Source organism: Symphalangus syndactylus, chromosome 6 (genome assembly GCF_028878055.3).
Source record: "Symphalangus syndactylus isolate Jambi chromosome 6, NHGRI_mSymSyn1-v2.1_pri, whole genome shotgun sequence".
Taxonomy (NCBI): Eukaryota; Metazoa; Chordata; class Mammalia; order Primates; family Hylobatidae; genus Symphalangus; species Symphalangus syndactylus.
The window spans coordinates 92,707,088-92,732,589 of NC_072428.2; the positions used below are offsets into that span (position 1 = coordinate 92,707,088).

The 25,502-nt window shown below is 40.1% G+C and overlaps 1 protein-coding gene across 4 annotated transcripts in view; it reads right to left on the reverse strand.

Annotated features, from left to right (window-relative positions):
- CCDC146 (coiled-coil domain containing 146) overlaps nucleotides 1–25,502 on the reverse strand; it is a 174,194-nt gene that overhangs the window by 22,656 nt on the left and 126,036 nt on the right. For all 4 annotated transcript variants that reach the window (XM_063641532.1, XM_063641533.1, XM_055283471.1 and 1 more), the window contains 5 exons: nucleotides 18,130–18,187; nucleotides 16,190–16,366; nucleotides 13,382–13,455; nucleotides 12,226–12,453; nucleotides 10,468–10,654 (listed from right to left, as the gene is read on the reverse strand). In XM_063641532.1, coding sequence (XP_063497602.1) covers nucleotides 10,468–10,654; nucleotides 12,226–12,453; nucleotides 13,382–13,455; nucleotides 16,190–16,366; nucleotides 18,130–18,187 — 724 coding nt within the window. The remainder of the gene's footprint in view (nucleotides 1–10,467; nucleotides 10,655–12,225; nucleotides 12,454–13,381; nucleotides 13,456–16,189; nucleotides 16,367–18,129; nucleotides 18,188–25,502) is intronic.

Here is a 25,502-nt window from a genome sequence, read left to right on the forward strand (position 1 = left end):
CTAAGGTTGAATGCTGGCCAAAATTTAGACCCAAGAAAGGAATATCATGCTGTCCAGTGATTTAAAGGTTACTTCACAGGATCTTTTTGAGGATCATGCTGCTATGTTAAAGTTACTGAAGTGTGTCTTTGGATGCCCCATCATCCATGAATCAGGGTATCTTCAGTAGCACCTTCTGTACCCTCAGGTGTCCATGTCCTGCTTTTCCATTGGGTCTCCTACCCTGGAGCACTAGCTCTTGAGATGCACACACTGGACTTAGGAAAATGAGATGTGCTCTTGTGAAACATGTCTGACAATATTACAGAATGTTGTGGGCTTAACAAACATAAAATTGCTATAGCAGTTCAGAAAAGGGAGAACTCAGTATAGAATTGAATAATTGGGAAGGCCTTCCTGGAAGATGTGAATATTCATCAAGGAAGACTTGATTTCTCCTTTAGGAAAGTCAAGTTAAGACCTCCTGGATAGAGGAACTCCAGCAAACATCCTCGGTCCCTGTCTGATTCTCTGCTACAGGTGTGCCTGGAGTGGGCTGTCCTCATGCTTGGCTCCCGGGTGTAGGCAGATCTAAATGTGAATAACAGGGACCAGGAACCCTTATGAGGTTTTGACAGAAAATATGATGAGAGCACACTCACTAGCTACTATGTCAACTAAAGGCTCTTGACAGATTTTTCTGGCTTGAGGTCTAGACACTTTGGTTATTTCCAATATTTTGAAGCACAAACAATACTGCAATAAATTGTATTCATTTTTGAACTCTGGCTACTGCTTCTCTGATACCATTTTCAATTCTCCATAAAGCCCAGCCCTCTAGTTTCAGGCAGGAATTAGGTAGGCTTGGCTTGTGGAAGAGGTGACATGATAAGCCATTGGTAGCAGAGCCTCCTGGTTGCCTAGCCAATAGCTACCCTCCACCTTGATCTTAGCAACTCTATTAGGGTTCTTTGTATCTCCATCTCCATATATATATATATATCTCCTATTAGTGTGTGCATACATATATATATATATATAATAAAAAGGGGAGTTTATTAACTATTAACTCACAGGATCACAGGGTCCCACAATAGGCCATCTGCAAGCTGAGGAGGAAGGAAAGCCAGTCTGAGTCCCAAAACTGAAGAAACTTGGAGTCCGATGTTCCAGGGCAGGAAGGGTCCAGTACGGGAGAAAGATGTAGGCTTGGAGGCTAGGCCGGTCTCTCATTCACATTTTTCTGCCCGTTTATAGTCTAGCCACACCGGCAGCTGATTAGATTGTGCCCAGGCAGATTAAGGGTGGGTCTGCCTTCCCCAGCCCACTGACTCAAAGGTTAATCTCCTTTGGCAACACCTTCACAGACACACCCAGGATCAATACTTCGTATCCTTCAATCCAATCAAATTGACATTTAGTATTAACCATGACAGCAACAGAATGCCGTTTTTTTTTTTTTCCAGAGCTGCAATATATCCAGGAGTCCTCACACTTCTTTGCAGCTGGGGGTGCCCATACGAGCTAACATAAGCCAATGAAATGTAAGTGGAAGTCTGTGAGGAGGGGTCCTGGGAAAGTGGCTGTTTTCCTGTTAAAAGGAGCTGGCCAAGCCAGCAATCACGTATGTCTTTTGCTCGTTGCCCTTCCTCCTCCTTTTGCGAGTTTATGCTTAAAGGTGGAATAGCCATTTTCTGACCATGGAGAAACAATGTACACACTAAGGTTGACTGAAAGGGGAGCTAAAAGGATCCTAGACTTTTCATTATGTGAAATAACCTGTTGTGCCTACCTGTGCTCTTTTTATTAAGTGAGTAAAACGACTCCCTATTTAGCAAAATCATTATAGTTGAGTTTCTGCTACTCATTGAGGCCAAATTGCAAATCTAACCTAATAGGTGTTTCTTTTGAAAGGAAACCTTCCTAAGGTAATCTGGAAAATAGGCTGGAGTTAGACTGAAGTCTCCGTTAATGTGGGAGGAAAATAACTATCAAGTATCAAAGTTCTAATTACATGGACTGGAGTTACTTTAGATATTTTCCATTTCTTTTGAGCCCCAAATTGCATATATCAGGTTTTGTAAGCTTATGATAGTTCTTTTAGCTTTCATAGTGTAGCATTTCACACTTAAAATGTATTTATTGTGACAAACAACAGAAATGTGTAAAGTAAAAAAAAAAAAAAAAGAAAAAAAAATCTGCTTCCTACCTCTGCTACTTCAAGTACTACTCCCCAGGAGTCACTATTAGTAGTTTTGGTGTCTTTTCTTCCAGGCATTTTCAATGCATGAATAATCATCAGTAACTTTCATAAAAGTTAAGAAATTAGACATTATTTGTTGCTGTAAATATCCCAATTATTTGATATCAGTGAACCTCAGTTTAACACTTTGATATTTTTCTAAAGCATTCCAACCTTTCATGAGGCTTGTACCTTGAGTTTCTGGGAGAGTCTCTATGTACAAGTCAAATGCCATAGGAGAATCAAACAACTGTCTCCGGGGGGAAATACATCCTGAAGAATAGCTACAGCTCTTCATGTTTACCTTTTATCTCTTTTAGTTTTGGATTGCATGCAAGTCTGAAAAAATGTTCACTTGGGCTGGGAGTGCCTGGCCGGACCCACTTCTGTTTTCAAGTACTGCCAGCTGTGGGCAGTGGCTGGGCTAATTATAAATCACAGGGTCAAAGAGGAAGTTAGTCTCTCACTGAAACTCTACTAGAACAAAAACAGATTTTTCTTAAAATCAACAAAGGAAAAGGATTTTAATACATTTTAATTTCTGTTAGTTTTATATTCTATGGGTGCTATTTTGTGGACTTAATAGCTAGTAGTGTCATAATATAAATAGTTATTATAATATTTATTAAAATCTGAACAACTCGTGTGCATTCCACTGCAAACTCCTCTTCGGTCAAAGGCCATGCCTCACATATTTTGTGTCCGGTCAGATCAAACTACAGTGACAAGCCTCACCATCACAGACAGCTTCCAATTAGATTTATAGCAGCCCATGCTTAAATATAAGCAGATAGCCAAGAATTACCATATATTGGAGGAAAGCTTCTAATAAGAAAGAGACAAAAACAAACAAAAAAAAGAAAAATACAGAGAAAACACGGAGAAAAAGTCTTATTTAGGACAAGAAGAAGAAAAAAGAAACTATCATTAATAGCTTTGGCCAGGTGTGGTGGTTCACGCCTGTAATCCCAGCACTTTGGGAGGCCAAGGTGGGCAGATCACAAGGTCAGGAGATCGAGACCACGGTGAAACCCCGTCTCTACTAAAAATACAACAAAAAATTAGCCGCACCCAGTGGCCGGCGCCTGTAGTCCCAGCTACTTGGGAGGCTAAGGCAGGAGAATGGCATGAACCTGGGAGGTGGAGCTTGCAGTGAGCTGAGACTGCACCATTGCACTGCAGCCTGGGCGACAGAGGGAGACTTGGTCTCAAAAAAAAAAAAAAAAAAAAAAAAATAGCCTCAGTGACATAAGAGATTAAAGATACTATGAAAAAGAAACATTCAGGGAACAAAGAAAGCACATGGAAATATAAAATATGATAGCATAATGAAAGAGTAGAAGGGTTGAAAGGAAAACTTGAGGAAATTTCTCTTTTAGCAAGTCAAATTACAAAAAAGAATGGAAAATAAAAGAAAAAAGACAAGAAAATTAGAGGACTGTTTTAGAAGGTCCAACATCTGCGTAAAAGGAATCCAAGACAGAACAGAGAAAATCAAATGGACAAAATTAAATAATTTAAGACCAAGTATCAGAACTTTGGAAGGACATACATTTCCACAGACAGACAACCCACTCAGTGCCCCACACAGTGGATACAATGGGAACATCATTGTAAAATGTAAAAATTCTGGAGGCAAGTAAGAGATCCCACAAATTCCCAGCATGGAAAAATAAATGGCTTCAAATAAAGGATCAATATTTAGAATGACATCAAATCTTCTTAACAGTGAAGCTAGAAGACAGTTAATCTAATGCCTTCTTCCTGAGGGAAAATGATTTCCAACCTAAAATTCCATATCCAATTAAAGTACTAATTGTCTGTATGGCTAGTGTGATGGTAAAATATTTTTTAGCATGCAAGGTCTTCTGACACACAATTTCCGACACACAAAGTCTTAAACAATTACTTTTTCACTAACATTTTTCTCATGAAGCTACTGGAAGGCATGTCCCCTCCTCCAAAAGGGGGTAAGCTAAGAGAATAAAATAGATGAGACCCATGAAATAGAGTCCGAAGAGAGGTGAAGGGCATCACCAACATGATGGACTGAGGCTCCTAGGATGAGAGCAGTGCAGTAAGCACATAGAGAAATGGGACTACTAGAAATGGGAACAAGTCAGAAGGCTGAGAAAGAAAAAGGCAGCCCCTGATATCCAGGAGCAGAACTGGTACTCATAGGTAGGCCTTGGTATTCTCCTGTTGAACATAAACAATTGCCCAGAACATCAACTTCAGACAAAGCCACTCTGTAATCATGATGGATCAGGACAAAAACAAGGCCACTGCATAATTGTATTTGAACATAGACAAAAACATGAACATTGTCCAAGCCACAAAATACCATAAATTCTCCATGTACAGCTTTGTTTAACAATCACAGCTTTAGTCTCCATCTAATCTTTTCTTTTTCTAGGTAAAATTTAAGATACTCTACCACAGAATTACTCTCATTTCCTGAGAACATCCAAATTCAGGGCAAAGTCCCATTTCTTTAAACCATTCCTCAAGTCACATGACTCCTGTAAGTCCTTTCTAATACCCTCTACTGAGACTCCCTACAATTCTCCATGGCGTGTGTTCTCCTTTGTTGCAATATGTAATAAACTCCGCTCATTAAACTACTGGTGTTTTCCAGTTAGTCTTTGGCTAGAGGTCATTGATGAGGCTTAGAAGAGATTTCTTTAAGAAGAGTAAATGAATAGGCCATCAAATGTGTTTTCACATACTGGTTTATATAATTGGAGAAGAATTTGGGATTGAACTAATAAACACACCGAAAACTGTAAAAGTGTAGAAACAGGATGTTTATAAATTCCTGGGAACCCAAAATTTTGTAAGGAAGGGTAATTATATAATATCACATGGCTCAGGCATGAATAGCCTTTATATATTCATAATAATGTGAATACCAAATTCTGAACTAATCAAAATTATGACATGAGAATACTGTGTGTACAGAGGGACAAGAAATGTACATGTGGTGAACAGGGGTCCAAAGAAGGCTGAATCCTCATCTTTTATAGTGACAAGTACAAAGATCAAGTCTACAACTGAAAACTCAAGTAGCAGCATCATAGCATGTTACTTGGGGTATGAAGATATACCGAAAGAATTGGCTGAAGAAACAGCGCTTGATTAGGAAGATGACTTGATTAGGAATGGGAAATACATGGACAATCTTTCTTTCTATGCCTGGGGCAGACATCACCAATCAACTACAGAGCTCCTATCTGACAAGTCATCACTGGGCCTCAGAATCCTTTGCAATATTGGGCCGGGTGCAGTGGCTCATGCCTGTAATCCCAGCACTTTGGGAGGCCGAGGCAGGTGGATGACCTGAGGTCAGGAGTTCGAGACCAGCCTGGCCAACATGGTGAAACCCCATCTCTACTAAAAATATAAAAACTAGCCGGGCCTCGTGGTGGGTGCATGTAATCCCAGCTACTCAGGAGGCTGAGGCAGGAGAATTGCTCGAACTGAGGAGACAGAGGTTGCAGTGGACCGACACAGTGCCACTGTACTCCAGCCTCAGCAACAGAGTGAGAACCCATCTCAAAAAAAAGAAAAGAAAAAAAAGAATCCTTTGCAATATCATCACTGCAGGGAGCTACCCCCAAATGGAGGGAGCTGAGCTGGCGTTTGAGATGAAACCTATTTGTTTTTATAGTATGATCTTTAAAATTCCTCTTGGTTCCTTCATTCTGTGATTATGTGAATTAAGGATCCATTGAATGTCTTGAGCAGGTGAGTGACACATGAATGTGTCACTTAAGAATATAAATTTGTTAGCAAAATGGAGGAAAAATTGGACATGAAAGGAGCTGGACCTATGGAGAACAGCTGGTATACAGCTGCAGTCATTTAGGTAATGTAGAGTGGGTACTGAGAGGCATTTCCGGGGTTTATCAGTAGGGCCTGATGATGTCATCTTCTCCATATGAATAAAATAGCCATACTCACAGTCTCATTCTGACTATACCATTTACTTTGTAGCCTTTCAAAGAGTTCATATGTATAAAGGAAGGAAGACAGCATTTACTGAGTATCTTCTTGGTGCCACACACTTTCCCATTTGTAATCACTCATTTTTTGCAATAATCCCAGTTCAAAGGTTTGGAAACAAGTAACATAGGTAGGAATTCAATGGATCTAGAATCTGAACCTGACTGTGCCTGACTCAAAGGTGAAGCTCTTCTCAGTATACTATGTTGTTATCATTGCCTTCAACACTGAAATGAGTCATGGAGAAAAATGCAGAACCACTTTTAAATGAGAGCAAAGGGAGATGAAATTGCTAGAAAACTACAATTGAAAAATTATAGTATATAGAAAGTGCCATATTCACTTGGTAAGAGCATTTTGTCATTGTCACAATCTTGGACATGAGCTTATGTTTAGAAAGCAAATAACTTTACAGACTCATGATATTCTAACCCCTACAACATGATGGTGTCGGAGCAAAATCCTAGGAATCATGATTTTGTTTCTTTTCAGTGCCAAGTGCAAGTCAATAAGAGCCATGTTTAAATGCAGAGGTATACTGTAATGTGTGATATTACATGAGAGTATGATGCCTTTGCTTAAGGAATTCCAGTTTGTCCTGCCAACGCACATGGTCATTAGAAGCTCTGATGGTTTTGACTAACCCCAGCAAAGTCTTTCTGCCTATGGCAGGCAAATCTTCCACCTGTCCAAATCTAGACTTGGCAATTGTCTCACGGAGGCAAAAGGCCACCTGTTTCTGCTCACCAGGAAGTGATGATGCCTTTGTGGAATTTACTTCCTATTTGCACATGTCTCTTAAAAATATATGATTTTTAGTTTATTGATTTTTTTCTGGCTGTCATAGCAGAAACGATGGTCCATCACAACGTTTTCTATTTTAACTAGAAGTGGAACCAGTAGGATTACATTGTGTGTTAGGTTTGTGTCCCTTCTATGGTACTTAATCTAGATTTTCCGGTAGAAGTGAACCTAAGTCTGTTTTTTTGTGTGCAGTCTTTTAGAACCAATCTTGTGATTTTTACCAATATATAACCCTTCTTGAGCTAAGCAGTATTAATTTATGAGACAAATTATTTCTTCTATTTAGGTTACCTTACTCTTCAATATTAAGAAGAATGCTTTGATGATTCAGCATTAGAAGCATATTGAATGGATTAACTTTACTTACTACCATAACTACCAAAATTGGTTATTAAAGGTAATTATACATTTTATCCTATTGTTTAAAGAAATCTTACTGAACAGTTATTTGATCAATAAACAGGAATTGTTTTATTAGTACAAGCAACACTTGCTGGTTTTAAGAGTCTCTTACTCATCACACTGAGGTTTCCATTAGTACTTTGAGCGGACATTATACCTGCGGTCTACTATAAATCTTACTATGACTGAGGTGGGGTGGCCACAGGATCTGTGTTTGCCCAAAGTTCCAATTTAACATCCTAACGTGCTATGCTTTGGGCTAAGATGGAGTAGCTTGTAGTAAACCAATGCTTCCAACAAGAATAACTTGGAAAGTTGGAATGAAAATATGTTTGAGGGCATAAGAGTTGCAAAGGTTAGTAAAGTTAAAATCAAAGGTATTAGCACTGTCTTGGAAGTAGTAAAAATACAAATAATTTATATTTGACTCTAGTAAGTCAAAGATGACTGTTGTAATCTTCAGGGGAACCGCCCAAAGAACAGAAATAGAATGTAAAACTAACTGATGCATATCTAAAACAAGGATAGCAGAACAATATGAAATGTTGATTAATCCCAAGGAAGGGTATGTGGCAGAGAAAATGGAACATGAAGCAGATGGGACACAGAGAAAGCAAAAGTAATATCACAGAGTAAGGTCAAATATATCCACAATTAGATTAAGTATTAATTTTCAGACTAAATACAAGAATTAAAAGGCAGAACTTATCAGACTAGATTTTGAAAAGTATGTGCTGTGTATATGAGACACACCAAAATGAGGACACAGAAAGAGTGATGGTAAATAGGGCTGGGTGCGGTGGCTCGTGCCTGTAATCCCAGCACTTTAGGGAGGCCAAGGCAGATGGATCACTTGAGGTCAGGAGTTTGAGACCAGCCTTGGCCAACATAGTGAAAGCCTGTCTCTACTAAAAATACAAAAATTAGCGGGGTATGGTGGCACATGCCTGTAATCCCAGCTTCTTGGGAGGCTGAAGTACAAGAATTGCTTAAACCTGAGATGTGGAGGTTACAGTGAGCCAAGACGGTGCCTGCAGTCCAGCCTGGGCAGCAAAGCAAGACTGCCTCCAAAAATAAAAAGAAAAAAAATGAAAGTAAATAATACCATGCAGAATCTAACACGCCAAAAGATAGTGTAACTGATGTTACTATACTAAAATCAGACAAAATAATCTTCTAAGGCAAAAAGCACTACTAGAGTTAAAGAGATTTCAGAGTGATTCAAATAAATCTACCTGTTGGAACTGTAATAAAGTGATTAAATAAGAAGTATATATATCTTTAATATACTACGTATAACAGTTATATAAAATAGTTATTTGTGAAAACACATATGTAGTAGAACATACATGTTTTGTTTTGCAAAAAGACTATAAAAGTACATTTTGCCTCACTGAGATAGAAAACTTCCTTTTTTTGTTTGAGACGGAGTCTGGCTCTGTCGTCCAGGCTGGAGTGCAGTGGCATGACCTCAGCTCACTGCAACCTCTGCCTCCCGGGTTTAAGCGATTCTCCTGCCTCAGCCTCCCAAGTGGCTGGGATCATGGGCATGAACCACCACACCCGGCCAATTTTTGTATTTTTAGTAGAGACAGGGTTTCACCATGTTGGCCAGGCTGGTCTTGAACTCCTGACCTCAGCTGATCTGCCCACCTTGGCCTCCCAAAGTGCTGGGATTACAGGCGGCAGCCACTGCGCCCGGCCAGAGAACTTCTTGGAAAGATTATAAGTGCCATCTGACAGCAAGATGAAGTCCAAGTCCTAGTCATTTGTAACACTTATAACCCTAACCAATTTTTTCACGCATGTTGCTTAAGATTGGTCTTTCAGTCAGGACAGGCTAAGTTATGCTACAGAAATAAACAAGCCCCAAATATCACGGCTTCGAACTACCAAAGCTGTTTCCTACAAAGCCTGTGGGCAATCAAGAGGACTCTGAGACCACTGTTGGCTCAGCATTCCCAGCTGCTCCCATTTTACAGCACCTCCATGGCGTCATGCACTTCCACAACTACCACAGGAGAGGGAAAAACAGCTAGAGGGTCTCAAGCTGGCAATTAGATGTTATAGGCTGGAAGTGACATGTCACTTTTCTGTACAATCCTCTGGCCAGAATGAGTTATACGACGCTGCTCAACTGCAAAGGGTGCAAGGAAGTATAAACTTTCTATGTGTCCAGGAGGAGAGGAGAACTGGGCATAGGTTAGGATCAGAGGTGTCTACCACAGCTGGAAACTCCTGTTCAAATTTCTTAGGTCGTGACCCTCCATAAGGTTCTGTAGCATGACAGTCCTGAAGAGAATGGGGAAGGTTTCTACACACCTAGCTGCTTCATCTCAGAGGCTGACCCCTTTTTCGCTCAAGGAAGGCTCTAGCACAAGGCTGCAGCCCTCTCAAGGATCCTCTGCCCTTTCAGTGGCACTTGGTCATTTACCACAGGGAGTGCCCTCTGAGAGAGAAGAGAGCCAGGGGCAACAGGACCCCTCACTTGGGAACACAGAGGCAGGTAACAGTTGTCTTGAGCATCTTCTGACTGGAGTACACCTCTGACCCCGCACAGAATTAGCCAGGCAGACTGATATTGGGTTCTGGATTGCCCTTGGCTAGCTGGAAGTGCAGGCTGCTGATCATCTATATCTACGTAATTCGATCTAGTCCTTCACTGTTATAGTCTTCCATGACACCATGCCGGATCTGACTCTTTCAACTGGTGAAAATAATGATCCACTTGGCCCCATTCTGCAGTGAACCCTCTAGCTCTTCTAGAACTGGATGGTCCAGTCATTTCCCCAGGTCAGGTTGATGGATGACTGATCCAAACAAGACATTTCTCTAATCTTGGGTTAGCAAAATGAGATTACGAAACATTATAGGACTATGGGTTTCAAAATAGGCTTGATGCATTTGAAAATTACCTTTTCTCTGTTACCTGTATTTTCTTCTTCTCTATTGGCAGCAAAAACAACTTCCTAAAATATTTTCCTTCAAAAGTTAGCACCAAGCTTAAAAATCAGATGGTAGTTTACAGCCCTCACCTCTAATAGAAGCCTTTGATGCAGCGCTTGAGTTTGTGTGAGTGCATCCCAGGACACTTTCAAGAGCACTTCCATCTTCCTTAAATTTCGAAAATCTCGTTCTTTCTCTCTTTGCTTCCGAGAAAGTTCATCATGGTAGTTCTGCTTGTCAATGAGACTGTTGCGTAAATTGAGATCCAAGATCCCTCTGTTCCAGGTAAAGGAAGAAGATGAAAATGATTTTGTTATCAGCTGTCCTAAATGTTTTTCAAAACTTATCAAGACAGCATGCTGAATATTGGCTCCCAATCTCTTCTGGCAAAGACGTAAAAACAGAACTACCATTTGAACCAGCAATCCTATTACAGGGTATATACTCAAAGAAATATAAACTGTTGTATTATAAAGACATGCACACGTTTGCTCATCACAGTGCTATTCACAATAGCAAAGACACAGAACAAACCTAAATGCTCATCGATGGTAGACCAGATAATGTGGTACATATGCCATGGACTATTATGCAGCCATAAAAAAGAATGAGATCATATCCTTTGCAGGAACGTGGATGGAGCTGGAGGTCATTATCCTTGGCAAACCAATGCAGGGACAGAAAACCAAGTATCACATGTTCTCACTTATAAGTGGGAGCAAAATGATGAGGATACATGGACACATAGAGAGGAACAACACACACTGGAGCCCTTTGGAGGGTGGAGGATGGGAGGAGGGAGATAATCAGGAAAAATAATAGGTACTAACTTGGATAACAAAATAATCTGTACAACAACCCCCCATGACACAATTTTACCTATAACAAACCTGTATGTGTAAGCTTGAACTCAAAATAAAAGTTTAATAAAAGACAGCATGCTCAGTATATACACACATGACTATTCTCATGTTGGAATCATAAATTGTAAATAATGCCAAAGGCAACTAGGTTTGTGAGTTGGTATCATTTAGAACTGCAGTCTTATAACCCCCACCCCCCAAAAAGATAACACATTGGCAGAGATAGAAGCCTCCAGTTTCCTTGAAATTTTACTTAAAAGCAGGACATAGGCTGGGCGCGGTGGCTCATGCCTATAATCCCAGCACTTTGGGAGGCCAAAGCGGGTGGATCACGAGGTCAAGAGATCGAGACCACCTGGCCAACATGGTGAAACCCTGTCTCTACTGAGAAAAAAAAAAATTAGTCAGGCGTGGTGGTACGCATCTGTAGTCCCAACTACTTGGGAGGCTGAGGCAGGAGAATCGTTTGAACCCGGGAGGCAGAGGTTGCAGTGAGCCAAGATCGTGCCACTGCACTCCAGCCTAGCGACAGAGCAAGACTCCATCTCAAAAAACAAACAAAAAAAAGCAAGACATAAAACTCTCCTAGGGAATTACACCATGAAATTGCTTCTATTAGAAAAAAGTCAAGATGGCCTAAGAAGTATCATTCATTTGTTGGCAAAATCCCTCAACTAAACATAACATACTCCAGTGATAAATTTTCCAAAGGCACATTCAGAAACTTACAACATACAACAGATTTTATCCTGAAAATTTGAAACAGAAAATTGAGAAAATTTGAGTAAAGTATCAAAAAATACTTCAAAGTGCTTTATTTGATAATATATTAATGGTAAAAGTTGATTTAAAATTATTTTAAAATATTTATTGACTCAACACCAAAGTGAAATTATATTTTGAATTCTCAGATATAAATTGAAGAAAAATTTAGATGACATAAATACACAAATATATGTACATATATACATAAATATAACTAACCTTTCAGTTAATGAAGTTGCTTCATTCTCTCTGGCTAATTCCAATAGCTTGACCAATTGGTTATGTTCTCGTTCTTTGATTTCAAGTAAGGCTCGTTTGCCTTCAACTTCCTTTATTACATTTTCCTTCTCTTCCACTATAGCACTAACCTTGTTTTCAACTTTCTTTAGGGAGTCATTTAGCTTTTTGACTTCTTGTTCCAAGACAATTTTTTTCTTTTCCATTTCTCTGTAGGGGATACACACACAGACACACACACACACACACACACACACACATTTGCCTTATTTTGAGGCCATGCTGGCTTTACCTATTCTTGCTTTCTAACCAGGCAGCAGAAGAGACAGTCATAAATTCAATGATCTCAGCAGTGGGTAAAGACCACAGATGGGTGGGACTTGGAGGGTATCTCCACTGAGTGCCACGGAAGGCAGGAATTTGCCCAGCCTCCCTACTTTCTCTGCAGATCCCAATTTGCTACCATCTCCTGTGATTCAACCCTCATCCTGACCAGCCTCCTGGAACTGATCTGAGTTTCTCAACTTTGATGTTGGTGAGCTTAGTTTTTAGAACAGTTACTAATGCCTGCCTAATTTTTCCCTTTTCTCTTAAGATTAGTCACCAGAGTAATTATATTATTTTTCCAGAATTTTGTATCTTCACTTAAAATCTCTATCTTTTTTGGTTCCTCTAAACAATGAGAATTTCCTCAATGACCTCTGCCTCCCAATCTACTCTGAATATCTGGGGGGTATTATACACATGAACGGGTGGCAAAGTGGGAAGTTACTATTATCTGGGCTTTGGGCTGCTGCCTGGCTGATATACTTCTAGACTATGAAATTCTAACCAGTTCACATAATTTATCCCATGCACTGCTCTGTTAAAGTCAACTGAACTTCTCCATAAAAATATGATTTATAAGTTGGCAACAGAATCTGGACCCATAATTAAGCCATAAATATTATGAATGATAGTAATTTAGTGCATTACTTTCTTTTAAAGAACTTGATATAAACAACCCAGACAGGGCCCAAAGCAGAAATTTCTAAAATTATCATAGTAATTTAATGTGTTCAATGGTTAGTACTCTTGTTCTAGTGTGCACACACAACTTGGACTGGGAGGGATTCAAAGTAAAAATATTAAATCATACACTTTTTTGCGTGTTATTTTTTCTATCTCTTTCCCAATTTGTACTGGAATGGTTTGATGGTGGGCCACTTCATCCTAGTAAAGAAACGAAATCATGTTAAATTATGCGGTCTTCGACTAGAAGTAATTAAGACAAGAAAATTAAATATGAGAGAGAAAGGAACTACAATATGTAGACACTTACCATCTGCCCTGTGTGCTTTAATTACCCATTTAATACTCACAGTGATCTTGTAAGAGAGCTATATTTCTTATCATTTTGAACAGGAGGTAACTGAGTGTAGCAAATACTGTTGGTCCTCTGCCCAGATTCCCTTTATGGAGGTACAGATGCTCCGCCACATACAATGGAGTTACGTCCCAATAAACCCATTGTAAGTTGAAACTATCTTAACTCGAAAATGTATTTAATACACCTAACCTACTGAAATCATAGCTTAGCCTAGCCTACATTCTCAGGACACTTTTATTAGTCTACAGTTCACCTAACACAAAGCTTATTATATAATAAAGTGTTGAGTGCCACACAGTAAATAAACATAACATATTGAATACTGTACAATAAATATAATTATTCAATACTGAAAGTGAAAAATGGAATGGTTGCATGGGTACTTGAAGCGTGGTGTCTACTAAATGCATACTGCTTTCACACCACTGTAAAGTAGAAAAATCATAAGTTGAACCATCATAAGCCAGGGCCTGTCTGCCCACCCATCCCTCAGATGCTGCAGGGGTGACTGCTAATGGATCATGCTTAATCTCCTCTCCATCAGATTGTCACTGGCTGAGTAGAGCTGCCTTGTCAGGGAATGGGAGCCAGGGGGTGGAGGGAGGAGGGGAGCAAGCTGCGACCAATGACTAACTGATGTGGTGATCTAACAGACACCCCCCACCCCCACCTCTGGGTGCAACAGCCTCTGTGATGCAATTCATGACTTCTTGAGTTCTCCATGGGATCAGGCTGAGACTAGAGTTCTTCTGAAGCAGCTGTATTCTGGCCCAGCTTCTTCCCCAGCTCTATCCTGCTTCCCTCCATCTCCTATAGGATTCTCCTTAGAGCTCTCCCTCTATTAGTAGTTGTCTTAGGGTCTGTTTCTGGGGAGCCCTGCCTAAGACTCATGCTACAAGAAGTTAAATAAGTTTCCCGAAGTCACACAGCTAGTAAGTGGCAAGGCCAAGCTCAGAAGCTAAGTTTGTCTAACACCGCACCTCCCACTATGCTCTGCGGATTCATGGGGGGTTCAGTTGAAATCTCAAGAGTCTTACGTACACAGCAAGGGTTATAGAAAAGCCCCTTCCTGCCCAAGGTTGTCATTGGACTTTGGAGCCACGGGTAACACACATGCAGGGAGGTTGAATCTGTCACTGCAGTGTGGTGGGCGAGACATTTCTCTGTGGGATCTTGCTCAGTCCTGGGGCAGATCAAATTTTGTGGGGCTGAAACTTGTACAATCTGGAGGCCCTCGTTAAGAGAGAGAGTAAAAAATTACAAATGACTTTGGGAGGCCGAGGCAGGCAGATCACGAGGTCAGGAGATCCAGACCATCTTGGCTAACACGGTGAAACCCCGTCTCTACTAAAAATACAAAAAATTAGGCGGGCGAGGTGGCGGGCACCTGTAGTCCCAGCTACTTGGGAGGCTGAGGCAGGAGAATGGCGTGAACCCCGGGGGGGCGGAGCCTGCAGTGAACCGAGATCGCGCCACTGCACTCCAACCTGGGCGACAGCGACACTCTGTCTCAAAAAAAAAAAAAAAAAGTTACAAATGCTAACTTAGGTACAGCATCTTGGAAGAGGTTCATGCAAGTGAGGGGCCTGAAGCTTAAGCTTCACTGGGTTCCTGTTAAATCCATCTCTGCTAGGGTCCTGTGTTCTGGACAGCAGCTGGGCACATCTTGGCTGACTGCTCTAGGACTGTTATAGAAAAATAGGTCAAAGTGTATCACCATTATCCCCTAAGCCAATGAATTTCAGATGTTGTTTTTAAAACAACTCTAGGTTAAACTGTTTTGAGACTTATTTATACATTTTTCAAAGTAAAATGAATTTTAATTCATTATCTCCTAAAACATAAATACAGGCCTCTCATCCCTTTTCTAGTGAGAGGAAGTGGAATGCAATCAGACAAGGATAAGGTAATACAAATATATGTGACAGGTTAGGACATTTGGTTGTTTTGTGTGTGTGTGCGTGTGTGTGTTTGTTGTTTTTGAGAGGGAGTCTCACTCTGTCACCCAGGCTAGAGTGCAGTGGCACGATCTCAGCTCACTGCAATCTCCACCTCCCAGGTTCAAGCAATTCTCCTGCCTCAGCCTCCTGAGTAGCTGGGATTACAGGCATCTACCATCACGCACCCGGCTAATTTTTGTATTTTCGGTAGAGACAGGGTTTCACCGTGTTGGTCAGGCTGGTCTCGAACTTCTAACCTCAGGTGATCCACCCGCCTTGGTCTCACAAAGTGCTGGGATTACAGGTGTGAGCCACTGCGCCTGGCCATGGTTGTTCTTCAAGGAAACAATTGTGTTTGTGACACTTGCTTCTAATGTCCAAAAATGTTTGGTGAGGTCAGGAGAGACCTTTTCCGCAGGGTGAGGGCTCCAAACTAGAGTGATACTCCCAACGCCCCTGAGGTCTTTTGTGAATTCCCAGAGCCTAGATTTAGTTTGATAGGATCAATTGGAATGCAGACGTTTCAGTTTGTGAGACAATACCCCTCTTTATCCAACCTGCTGGTTACTCTTGATGCCCACACACTTTTATATCCATGCAAGGCACAATGTTTAAATATCAACGGTAAGTAGCACACCTTTAGGACGACCTGATGTTCCAACAATTCTTCTAGTTCCTTCTGCTCCTTTAGTAATTGCTTTTGTTTAGATGCCAAATCTTCTCGTAAATTTTTAATTTCTAATTTCTTCTGCATTATTTCTTTACGTAATTCTTCAGTGCTTTCTCTCAATATTTTCATCTTCTTCTCCATTTCCTTTAAAAGTCGTGAAGATGATTAGGTTATATAGTCTGAGCAAACATTTATCTACCTAAAAACTGAATTAAAACTAATTTCACTCACATTTTGATTATATTTGTTTTGAAGTTCATGAATGATTTCTCACAAGGTTAAATGATTTCTACAAAGCTAAATGCAACTTATGATTTCTGACATCTTTAACAAAGGCATGATAATGATACTGCATGTATAATTAAACACATTAGATTTGAATTCTTTTATTAGTGCTCTTTTCTATCCTACATTTAAAAATGTTTCATTTTATGTGTTAATTTTTATTTCATACCAAGAAGCATGAAAAAAAATGGAAAGTCTGTTTTCTAGTAGCTTTGTGATCTGACAAAATCAGATGCAAATAATCTTTGAATATCTGACTTACGGTTAACCTGAGTCACATGGGAACTAAAGATAAAGGTGTTCATATTTGGATACCCAACACTTTGCGCTCCTTAATCCCCCACTTTCTTATTGGTATTACTTCTCTAGCTCATGCACATTCTCCCCAAATACCATCTACCCCAGAATCATCAAAGATCTTTGTCTCATGCCTGATTACCTGGGGAGGGTTTCACTTATGGGAGAGAAGCCTTCTTACACTCAGAAGGTCTACACGTTACTCTTACTAATGACTAAGTGCTGGGTCTATTTAGCCTGCCCTGGGATTTGTGCATAGCTCCCTCCTCCCACCACTGCTGGGTGAGGGCATCATTGGTGATCCTAGGATCTGAATGAAAATTCAAAATGTTTTTCCCATAAAATCTGTATTGTAAATGATGGTTTGGCATACTTATTTGAATTAATAGTATTTTACTCTATGCTAAACAGGTTTTTTTTGTGAGCTGGCCTTGGAATTAAACCACCACCAACACACTTTTGGATTATCAGAAGGTGGAGGGAGTACAAAGTATGGTGATCATTCTATTTATGTTCTACAATAGATTGTAAAAAGTGGCCACAAATTCCTCCTATCTGCAGGATATGCATGTCCCTTTGCATTTTCTTGATCATTCTTCCCATTAAGAGGTAGGGCCAACTTGATTCTAGACTTGGCCATGTTATAATACTTGCATTGGCCAATGGGGTATTACCAAAAGTGATTTTAGCAGAGGCCCAAAAAAGTCTTACATATTGGAGTTTGCTCTTTATTGAAGCTGAAAACCCTTCCACCATCATGTGACCAACTAGTGACATGTGACCTTAGACCAAGTAGCCTGCCAAATGGCTGGTATATGAATGGAGCTATCCTAGATTACCCAGCCCCAATTCGGCCTGCTCAGACCAGAAGAATTCAGAACTGTGAAAAATACGAAATGGTTGTTGTTTTAAGCCACTAAGTTCTGGGATGATTTGTTAGGCAGGAATAAATAAGTGATACATTTTCTTTGTAAAAATTTATTGTAATAACTTGAGATGTTCAGAGACCTATGAGGATAATAGCTATAGCAAAATAATATTTTTAGTGTCAACCACAGAGTCTTTTTTCCTTCTGGAAACAAAGCAGATATTGTCCAACTAAATATAGCCTAAATTAGATGCCAAGTTGCTAAAGTCTATAACAGGAGTCACTTATATTTACTCCAGAAGTTACGTAGCTAGTCTTTTCAACATCACTCACAGTTAAGACTTCAGAATCTTGAAAATATTTCAGGCTATGGTTGCTGTGATAAACATTAATATTTATAAAAAGGGATGACTGAATCCAGCTGTATTTAAGAAACTCTATATCATCTAAGACTTACTCCTGGCTTTGGTATCTTCTCAAATTCTTTTACTATGATGATTTTTTCTTCCTTTAAGCTGCAAAAAAAAAAAAAAAAAAATCAAGTTTGAAAAAGTACAAAGAAATAAGCTCTTTCTGTAATAACAACTTTCTATCTTCTCATCCCAGAATGCCATTCCCATGCTTGTCTGCCAGGCAACCTGGTGTCCATTCTTTATGACGGCTTTCCTGATCACAGGTGCATTGGGGTGCTTCCTCCTCCCCAGGACTCCCACCGCAACTTTGTGAACACATACCCACTTAGAGGAGTTATCTCAGCACATTATAAATATTGGGGATCATGGGCCTCCCCCTGGGACACAGGGTTCTTCCTGGCAGGCTCTGGGCTTTTTCTTCTTTATGTTACTTGGAATGGGCGGATGCCTGCCTGGATTCCTGCTACAGCCCCCCAATTGATCTCCTACTTTGCCTGCCTCCACCTTTGCCCATTAAAGTCAATTCTCCACCCATACCACGGTGATTTTTTAACATGTAAATAAGATCACCTCACTTCCCTGCTTGATAAATTCCCATCACACCTGGACCAAAATTTGAACTCCTTTCCCAAACCGACATGGCCCTGCCTCATCAGCCTCTCTAGCCTCACAGCCTGCCACTCTCTGGCACCAGTCACACTGGCTTTCTTGCCAAGCTTGTTTCTACCTCAGGGCCTTTGCCCTATCTGATCCTTCCAGCTAGTATGCTCTCGCCACAGATCTTTGCATAGCTCACTTCTTGCTTCATTCAGACCTGCACCGATATTGCCTTCTGATAGAGATGCCTGGCTATCTATCTAAAACAGTACCAATAGTCCTCAAAACTCTTTCCTTGTTTTGCTTTACTTTTCTATACAGTATTCATCATGACCTGACATTATATTACGTATCTCCCCACTAGAAAACCTAGCTCCCAGTTTACCACTGTATCATCGTCTTAAAAAGTGCCTGCATATAGTTGCCATCCAGTAAAAATTAATATGAATAAATGGAACAACTGAAATTAGTTTTGTTCCCATCTTCATTATTTAAAATAATGTATGTGCTGAATGAGATACGGGCATGCATACGGAAATAGTCACTCAGAATGACCTATTGCACCACATTCTTCTACATCCAGATTGCAGAAAACCCTCACAGAAATCACAGAACAGTCCACAGTTGTTCAAAGGAGTGAAGAAGGGTTATTCGAAGACCTCAGTTTCAGTTTTGTGTGACAATTGCATTCCTGAGGTATAACGAAGGCTAGAGCTAGAAGAAACTTTACAGAGATCTAGATGTGATAGGGACATGGGTACATAAGAGACTGAATGAATATTTCAGGTGAAGGGCAGATTTAGACCAGGAGCCAAGTCTAAGTGGTTATTAGGTATGGGTATTTGAGGACAATTATTTTTACTTTTGTTTCCACTACAAGCTATTAAAACCGTGACATGAACTCATAAACAGTCCAGGTGGGCACACCTTGTCTACACTTCTATCCTGTCACTGGCTAAGTTTATAAGGATCTGCTTTTGGCTCTTGTGACAGACACATTGCCATTGTTTGCTGCACCATTTTCCCTTCCTGGACACACAAGGGGACTATATTTCACAGTCTCCCTTGCATTTGGATTGGGGCCATTGGACTAATTTGCCCAAGGAAGGTGAGTGGAAGTAAATAACAAATGTCTTCCCCAGCCATGTTGAACTTGGAAGGCACGTGCTCCAGCTGGCAAAGCTAAGGACAGAGGTGGCTGCATGACTTGCACTGGACTGTACTATGAGTGAGAAACAAAATTTCATTGAGTTCTTCTGCTGAGATTTTAAGATTTTAAGATTTGCATAGTCTAGCTGAAGCCTAACTTCTCCTTTTCTTATTCTGTATACCATTTCCACAGTGCCAGTTACAGTGATGAGTTAAACATCCTTATTTCCAGTTCAGAATTTCCCTGGAGCTCCAAATTTTTATGTTTAATTTCTTACTGGGCAATTCCAGTTGTGTATATCAAAGGCTCCTCAAACTAAAACTCATTATCTCTCATCTGAAACCTACTGTTTTTTCTATTCCTTCTTTTGGTAATGGCATTTCAATTCATTTAATTTTCCAAATTATAAACGTGAGTGTCATTCTTGAAGCCTGTTTCTTGCTTCTTTCAAGATTTTTTCTTCATTTTTAATTTTCAAGTTTTACTGTGATGCATTTGGAACATATTTCTTCGAGTTTACCCTGTTTGGGGCTCATTGAGCTTTTTGAATCTGTGGGCTTTTCTTTCACCAAACATGGGAAGTTTTCAGCCATTACTTCTTCTAATATTTTTCATAATCATATACCTTCTCTTCTCTTTCTGTAACTCCAGTGACATGAATTAGATATTTTGTTATTGTTTCATGGATGTCTATAGATCTGTTTTTTTTTTTTTGTTTGTTTGTTTTTTTTGTTTTTTTTTGAGATGGAGTCTCGCTCTGTTCCCCAGGCTGGAGTGCAGTGGCATGATCTTGGCTCAGTGCAACCTCTACCTTGTGGGTTCCAGCAATTCTCCTGCCTCAGCCTCCCGGGTAGCTGGGACTATAGGCATGTGCCACCATGCCCAGCTAGTATTTGTATTTTCAGTAAAGATAGGGTTTCACCATGTTAGCCAGCCTCGTTCTGAACTCCTGACCTCAGGTGATCCGCCTGCCTCAGCCTCCCAAAGTGCTGGGATTACAGGTGTGAGCCACTGTGCCTGGCCATGGATCTGTTCATTTTTATTCTAATTTTTTTTCTCTGTTCAGACTGGACAATTTTTATCTTCAAATTTACTGACATCTGTGTGAGAGAAAGAGCACGAGAGCAAGTGAGCAAGAGACTTTTCAATTCTCTTGAGAATCACAGCTCCAAAAGTTCCCTTCCCCCAGAATTTTGGCTCCTGTGGGCTCCCGTTACATATGACCTCTGCTACTGAGACCTGATCATAGCATTGTAGAATGCTCCCTTCCCTCCACACCTTACCACCATGTTCCTGAAGTCCTATTTAAATCAGTTCCTTTTACCCAGTACATCCTGGCTGGCTATCAAGAAAAAAACTGCAAGGCACACTAAAAGGCAAAAAACACAGTCTGAAGAGACAGAGCAACCACCAGAACCAGATATGGCAGGGATGTGTGAATTATCAGGAATTTAAAACAACTATGACTAATAGGCTAAGAACGCTAACAGATAAAGTCAATCACGAAATGGGCAGTTTAAGTACAGAGAAGGAAATTCTAAGAAATAATAAAAAAGAAATACTCAGCCAGGCGTGGTGGTTCATGCCTGTAATCCCAGCACTTTGGGAGGCTGAGGCGGGCAGATAACTTGAGGTCAGGAGTTCAAGACCAGCCTGGCCAATATGGTGAAATCCCATCTCTACAAAAAATACAAAAATCAGCTGGGCATGTTGGCGGCCACCTGTAATCCCAGCTACTCAGGAGGCTGAGGCAGGAGAATCTCTTGAACCTGGGAGGCAGAGGTTGCAGTGAGCCAAGATTGTGCCACCGCACTCCAGCCTGGGCAATGGAATGAGACTCTGTCTCAAAAACAAACAAACAACAACAAAAAAAAAAGAAAGAAAAGAAATACTAGAGATCAAAAGCACTGTATCAGAAATGAAGAATGCCTCTAACAGGCTTACTAACAGAACGAACTTGGCTGAGGAAGGAATCTCTGGGCTTGAGGATATCTTACTAGACACTACCCAAACTGGGAAAAAAAAAAAAAAAAAAAAGACTAGGAAAAAACCAGAATATCCAAGAACTCTGGGACAACTACAAAAGGCATAAATACTCATAACAGGAATACCAGGAGAAGAAAGAAAGGAACACAAGAAATTCCTGAAGCAATAATGGCTGAGAAGTTCCTTCAAATTAATGCAGGAAAATAAACTACAGATCCAGGAAGCTCAAAGAACACTTAGGCATATCATATGTAAATTACAGAAAGTCAAAGATAATGAAAATTCCTGAGAGAAGTTAGAGGAAAAACACACTTTCCTATGGAGGAACAAAGAATTACATCCGATTTCTCCTCAGAAGCCATACACGCAAGAAGAGCGTAGAGTGAAATATTTAAAGTGTTGAGAGAAAAAACCACCAACCTAAAGCTCTGTACCTTGTGAAATTATTCTCCAAAGTAAAGGAGAAATAAAGCCTTTCTCAGATAAAAATTGAGAACATTTGTTTGTCAATAGACCTGCTTTGCAAGAAATGTTAAAGGAAGCTCTTTAGAGGGAAGGAAAATTATATAGGTCAGAAACTCAGTTCTACACAAATGAAGAGCATTAGAGATGGAATCAGTGAAGGTAAAAGAAAAGCTTTTGTCTTATTCTTGAGATAATAGATAACACTCTTCAAATTTATAACAGCAGCAATGTATTCAATTACATATGCATATATATTTATGTATGCCCATGTGTAAGTGAAATAAATGACAGCAATGATACAAGGGATAGGAAGGAGAATAGGACTATTTTGTTATTTAAAAAGTACTTGAAGTGGTATAGTGTTATTTGAAAATGGTCTTAAATTAGTTGTAAATGTATATTGAAAACTCTACGGCAACCACTTTTTTTTTTTTTTTTTTTTTTTTTTTTTTTTTTTGAGACGGAGTCTCGCTCTTTCACCCAGGCTGGAGTGCAGTGGCGCGATCTCGGCTCACTGCAAGCTCCGCCTCCTGGGTTCACGCCATTCTCCTGCCTCAGCCTCTCCGAGTAGCTGGGACTACAGGCGTCCGCCACCACGCCCGGCTAATTTTTTGTATTTTTAGTAGAGACAGGGTTTCACCTTGGTCTCGATCTCCTGACCTCGTGATCCGCCCGCCTCGGCCTCCCAAAGTGCTGGGATTACAAGCGTGAGCCACCGCGCCCGGCTTAGGCAACCACTTAAAGTAAAAAAAGATGTACAACTGATATACTAAGAAAGGAGAGAAAATGGAATTATATTAAATGCTTAGTTAAAACCACAAAAGGCATAAAAAGAGGGAACAAAAACAGGAATGAAGAACAAGCACAACAAATATAGTAAAAATATGGCAGAAGATATTAACCCAACTACAACCGTAATCATTTTAAATGTCAGTTAAAAGATTGTCACAACGGATCCAAAAAGAAAACAAACAAACAAAAACAAGACCCAAATTATATGCTTTGCTTGCCAATAATCCAGTTTAAATATAGACACATATATATTAAAAGTAAATGGATAAAGATATGCCATGCTAACATTAAAACAAGATGAGCACTAAATTAATTTCAGACAGAACAGACTTCAGAGCAAGAAAAGTTATCAGAGACAAAGAGGGGCATTATATAATGATAAAAGAGTCAATTCCCTGAGAAGACCTAATGAATTCTTCTTCTTCTTCTTTTTTTTTTTTTTTTTTGAGACAGAGTCTCACTCTGTTGCCAGGCTGGAGTGCAGTGGTGTGATCTCGGCTTACTGCAACCTCTGCCTCCTGGGTTCAAGCGAATCTCCTGCCTAAGCCTCCGGAGTAGCTGGGACTACAGGTGTGCACCAGCACGCCCAGCTAATTTTTGTATTTTTAATAGAGACAGGGTTTCACCATGTTGGCCAGGATGATCTTGATCTCTTGACTTCGTGATCTGACTGCCTCAGCCTTTCAAAGTGCTGGGATTACAGGTGAGAGCCACAGCGCCCGGCCAATGAATTCTTAATATATTTGCACCTAACAACAGAACATCAAAATACATGAGGCAAAACTGATAGAAGTGCAAGGAGAAGTAGATGAATCCACTCTCACAGTTGGAGACTTCAACATCCCTCTCTCAAAAATGCACAGATCCAGAAGTCAGAAGATCAGTTAAAGACGTAGTCAAACTCAATAATCCCATCAATCAATTGGATATACTTGGCATCTATAGAAAGAAATGTCAGTTTTTCTAAAAGCCAGTCATCATTGTAAATAGAGATTAACAAACAAAAGAAATAAAAACATTAGAAAGTACAGACAGTGGGCCGGGCGCGGTGGCTCACGCTTGTAATCCCAGCACTTTGGGAGGCCGAGGCGGGCGGATCACGAGGTCAGGAGATCGAGACCACGGTGAAACCCCGTCTCTACTAAAAATACAAAAAAATTAGCCGGGCGTGGTGGCGGGCGCCTGTAGTCCCAGCTACTCGGAGAGGCTGAGTCAGGAGAATGGCGTGAACCTGGGAGGCGGAGCTTGCAGTGAGCCGAGATTGCACTGCACTCCAGCCTGGGCGACAGAGCGAGACTCCGTCTCAAAAAAAAAAAAAAAGAAAGTACAGACAGTGAATGAGAACATATGGTTTTGGTCACTTATTCACGAGAAAATACAAAAAACGTTTATGTTATATTTTAACTTTAATAAGATGAGAGGACACGATGCTAGAATGACGTTTTGGAAATTGCTTCAAATAGCTTGAATGTTCTAAACAAAATGAGTTCGATATAATTACGTATTTCTTCCAATAACCATATGTTGAACTGTTTTATCGACCAGATTTCCTGAAGAAATCTAGAGAAATATTTTTCATTTTTCTTCCTATTCTGCATTTAATGACTACCTATTCAGTGCCAAAGAAGTCATATGATTTTCCAAAACGGAAAGATTTTAAAGTTTGTATTGATCACACTTGGAAAATCATATGAAATAAAAGAATATACAGACAATTATGTCCACTGGTTATATCAAATGAGCAGATCGCACTAGCCCATAGATCTAGGAACACGAGCTGAAAGCACACACACACCAGGTTTTCTCATTTGTATACATTTAAGGGATACAAGTGCAGTTTTGTTACATGGATATATTGCAGTGTGGTGATGTCAGGGCTTTTGGTACAACCATCATTCAAATTATATACATGTATACCCATTAATTTCTCATCCTTCACCCTCCTTCTGTCCTCCCACCTTTCTAAGTCTCCAGTATCTACTAGTCCACACTCTATGTCCATGTGTACACATTACTTAGCTCCTACTTATGAGAACGTGTGGTATTTGGCTGTTTGTGAGTTTTTTTCACTTAAGATAATGGCCTTCAGTTCCATCCATGTTACTGCAAAAGACATGATTTCATTTTATGACCAAATAGTATTCCATTGTATATATATGTCACATTTTCTTTATCCAATCTCTTGACACTTAGGTTGATTCCTTATCTTTGCTATTGTGAATAATGTTGCAATAAACATATGAGTGCAGGTATCTTTTGGATATTATTTCTTTTTCTTGGGTATATAGCCAGTAGTAGGATTGCCAGATGGATTAGTAGTTCTATTTTTAGTTCTTTGAGAAATATCCATACTGTTTTCCATAGAGCTTGTACCAATCACATTTCTAGCAACAATGTATAAGTGTTCCCTTTACTCAGCGCTCTGCC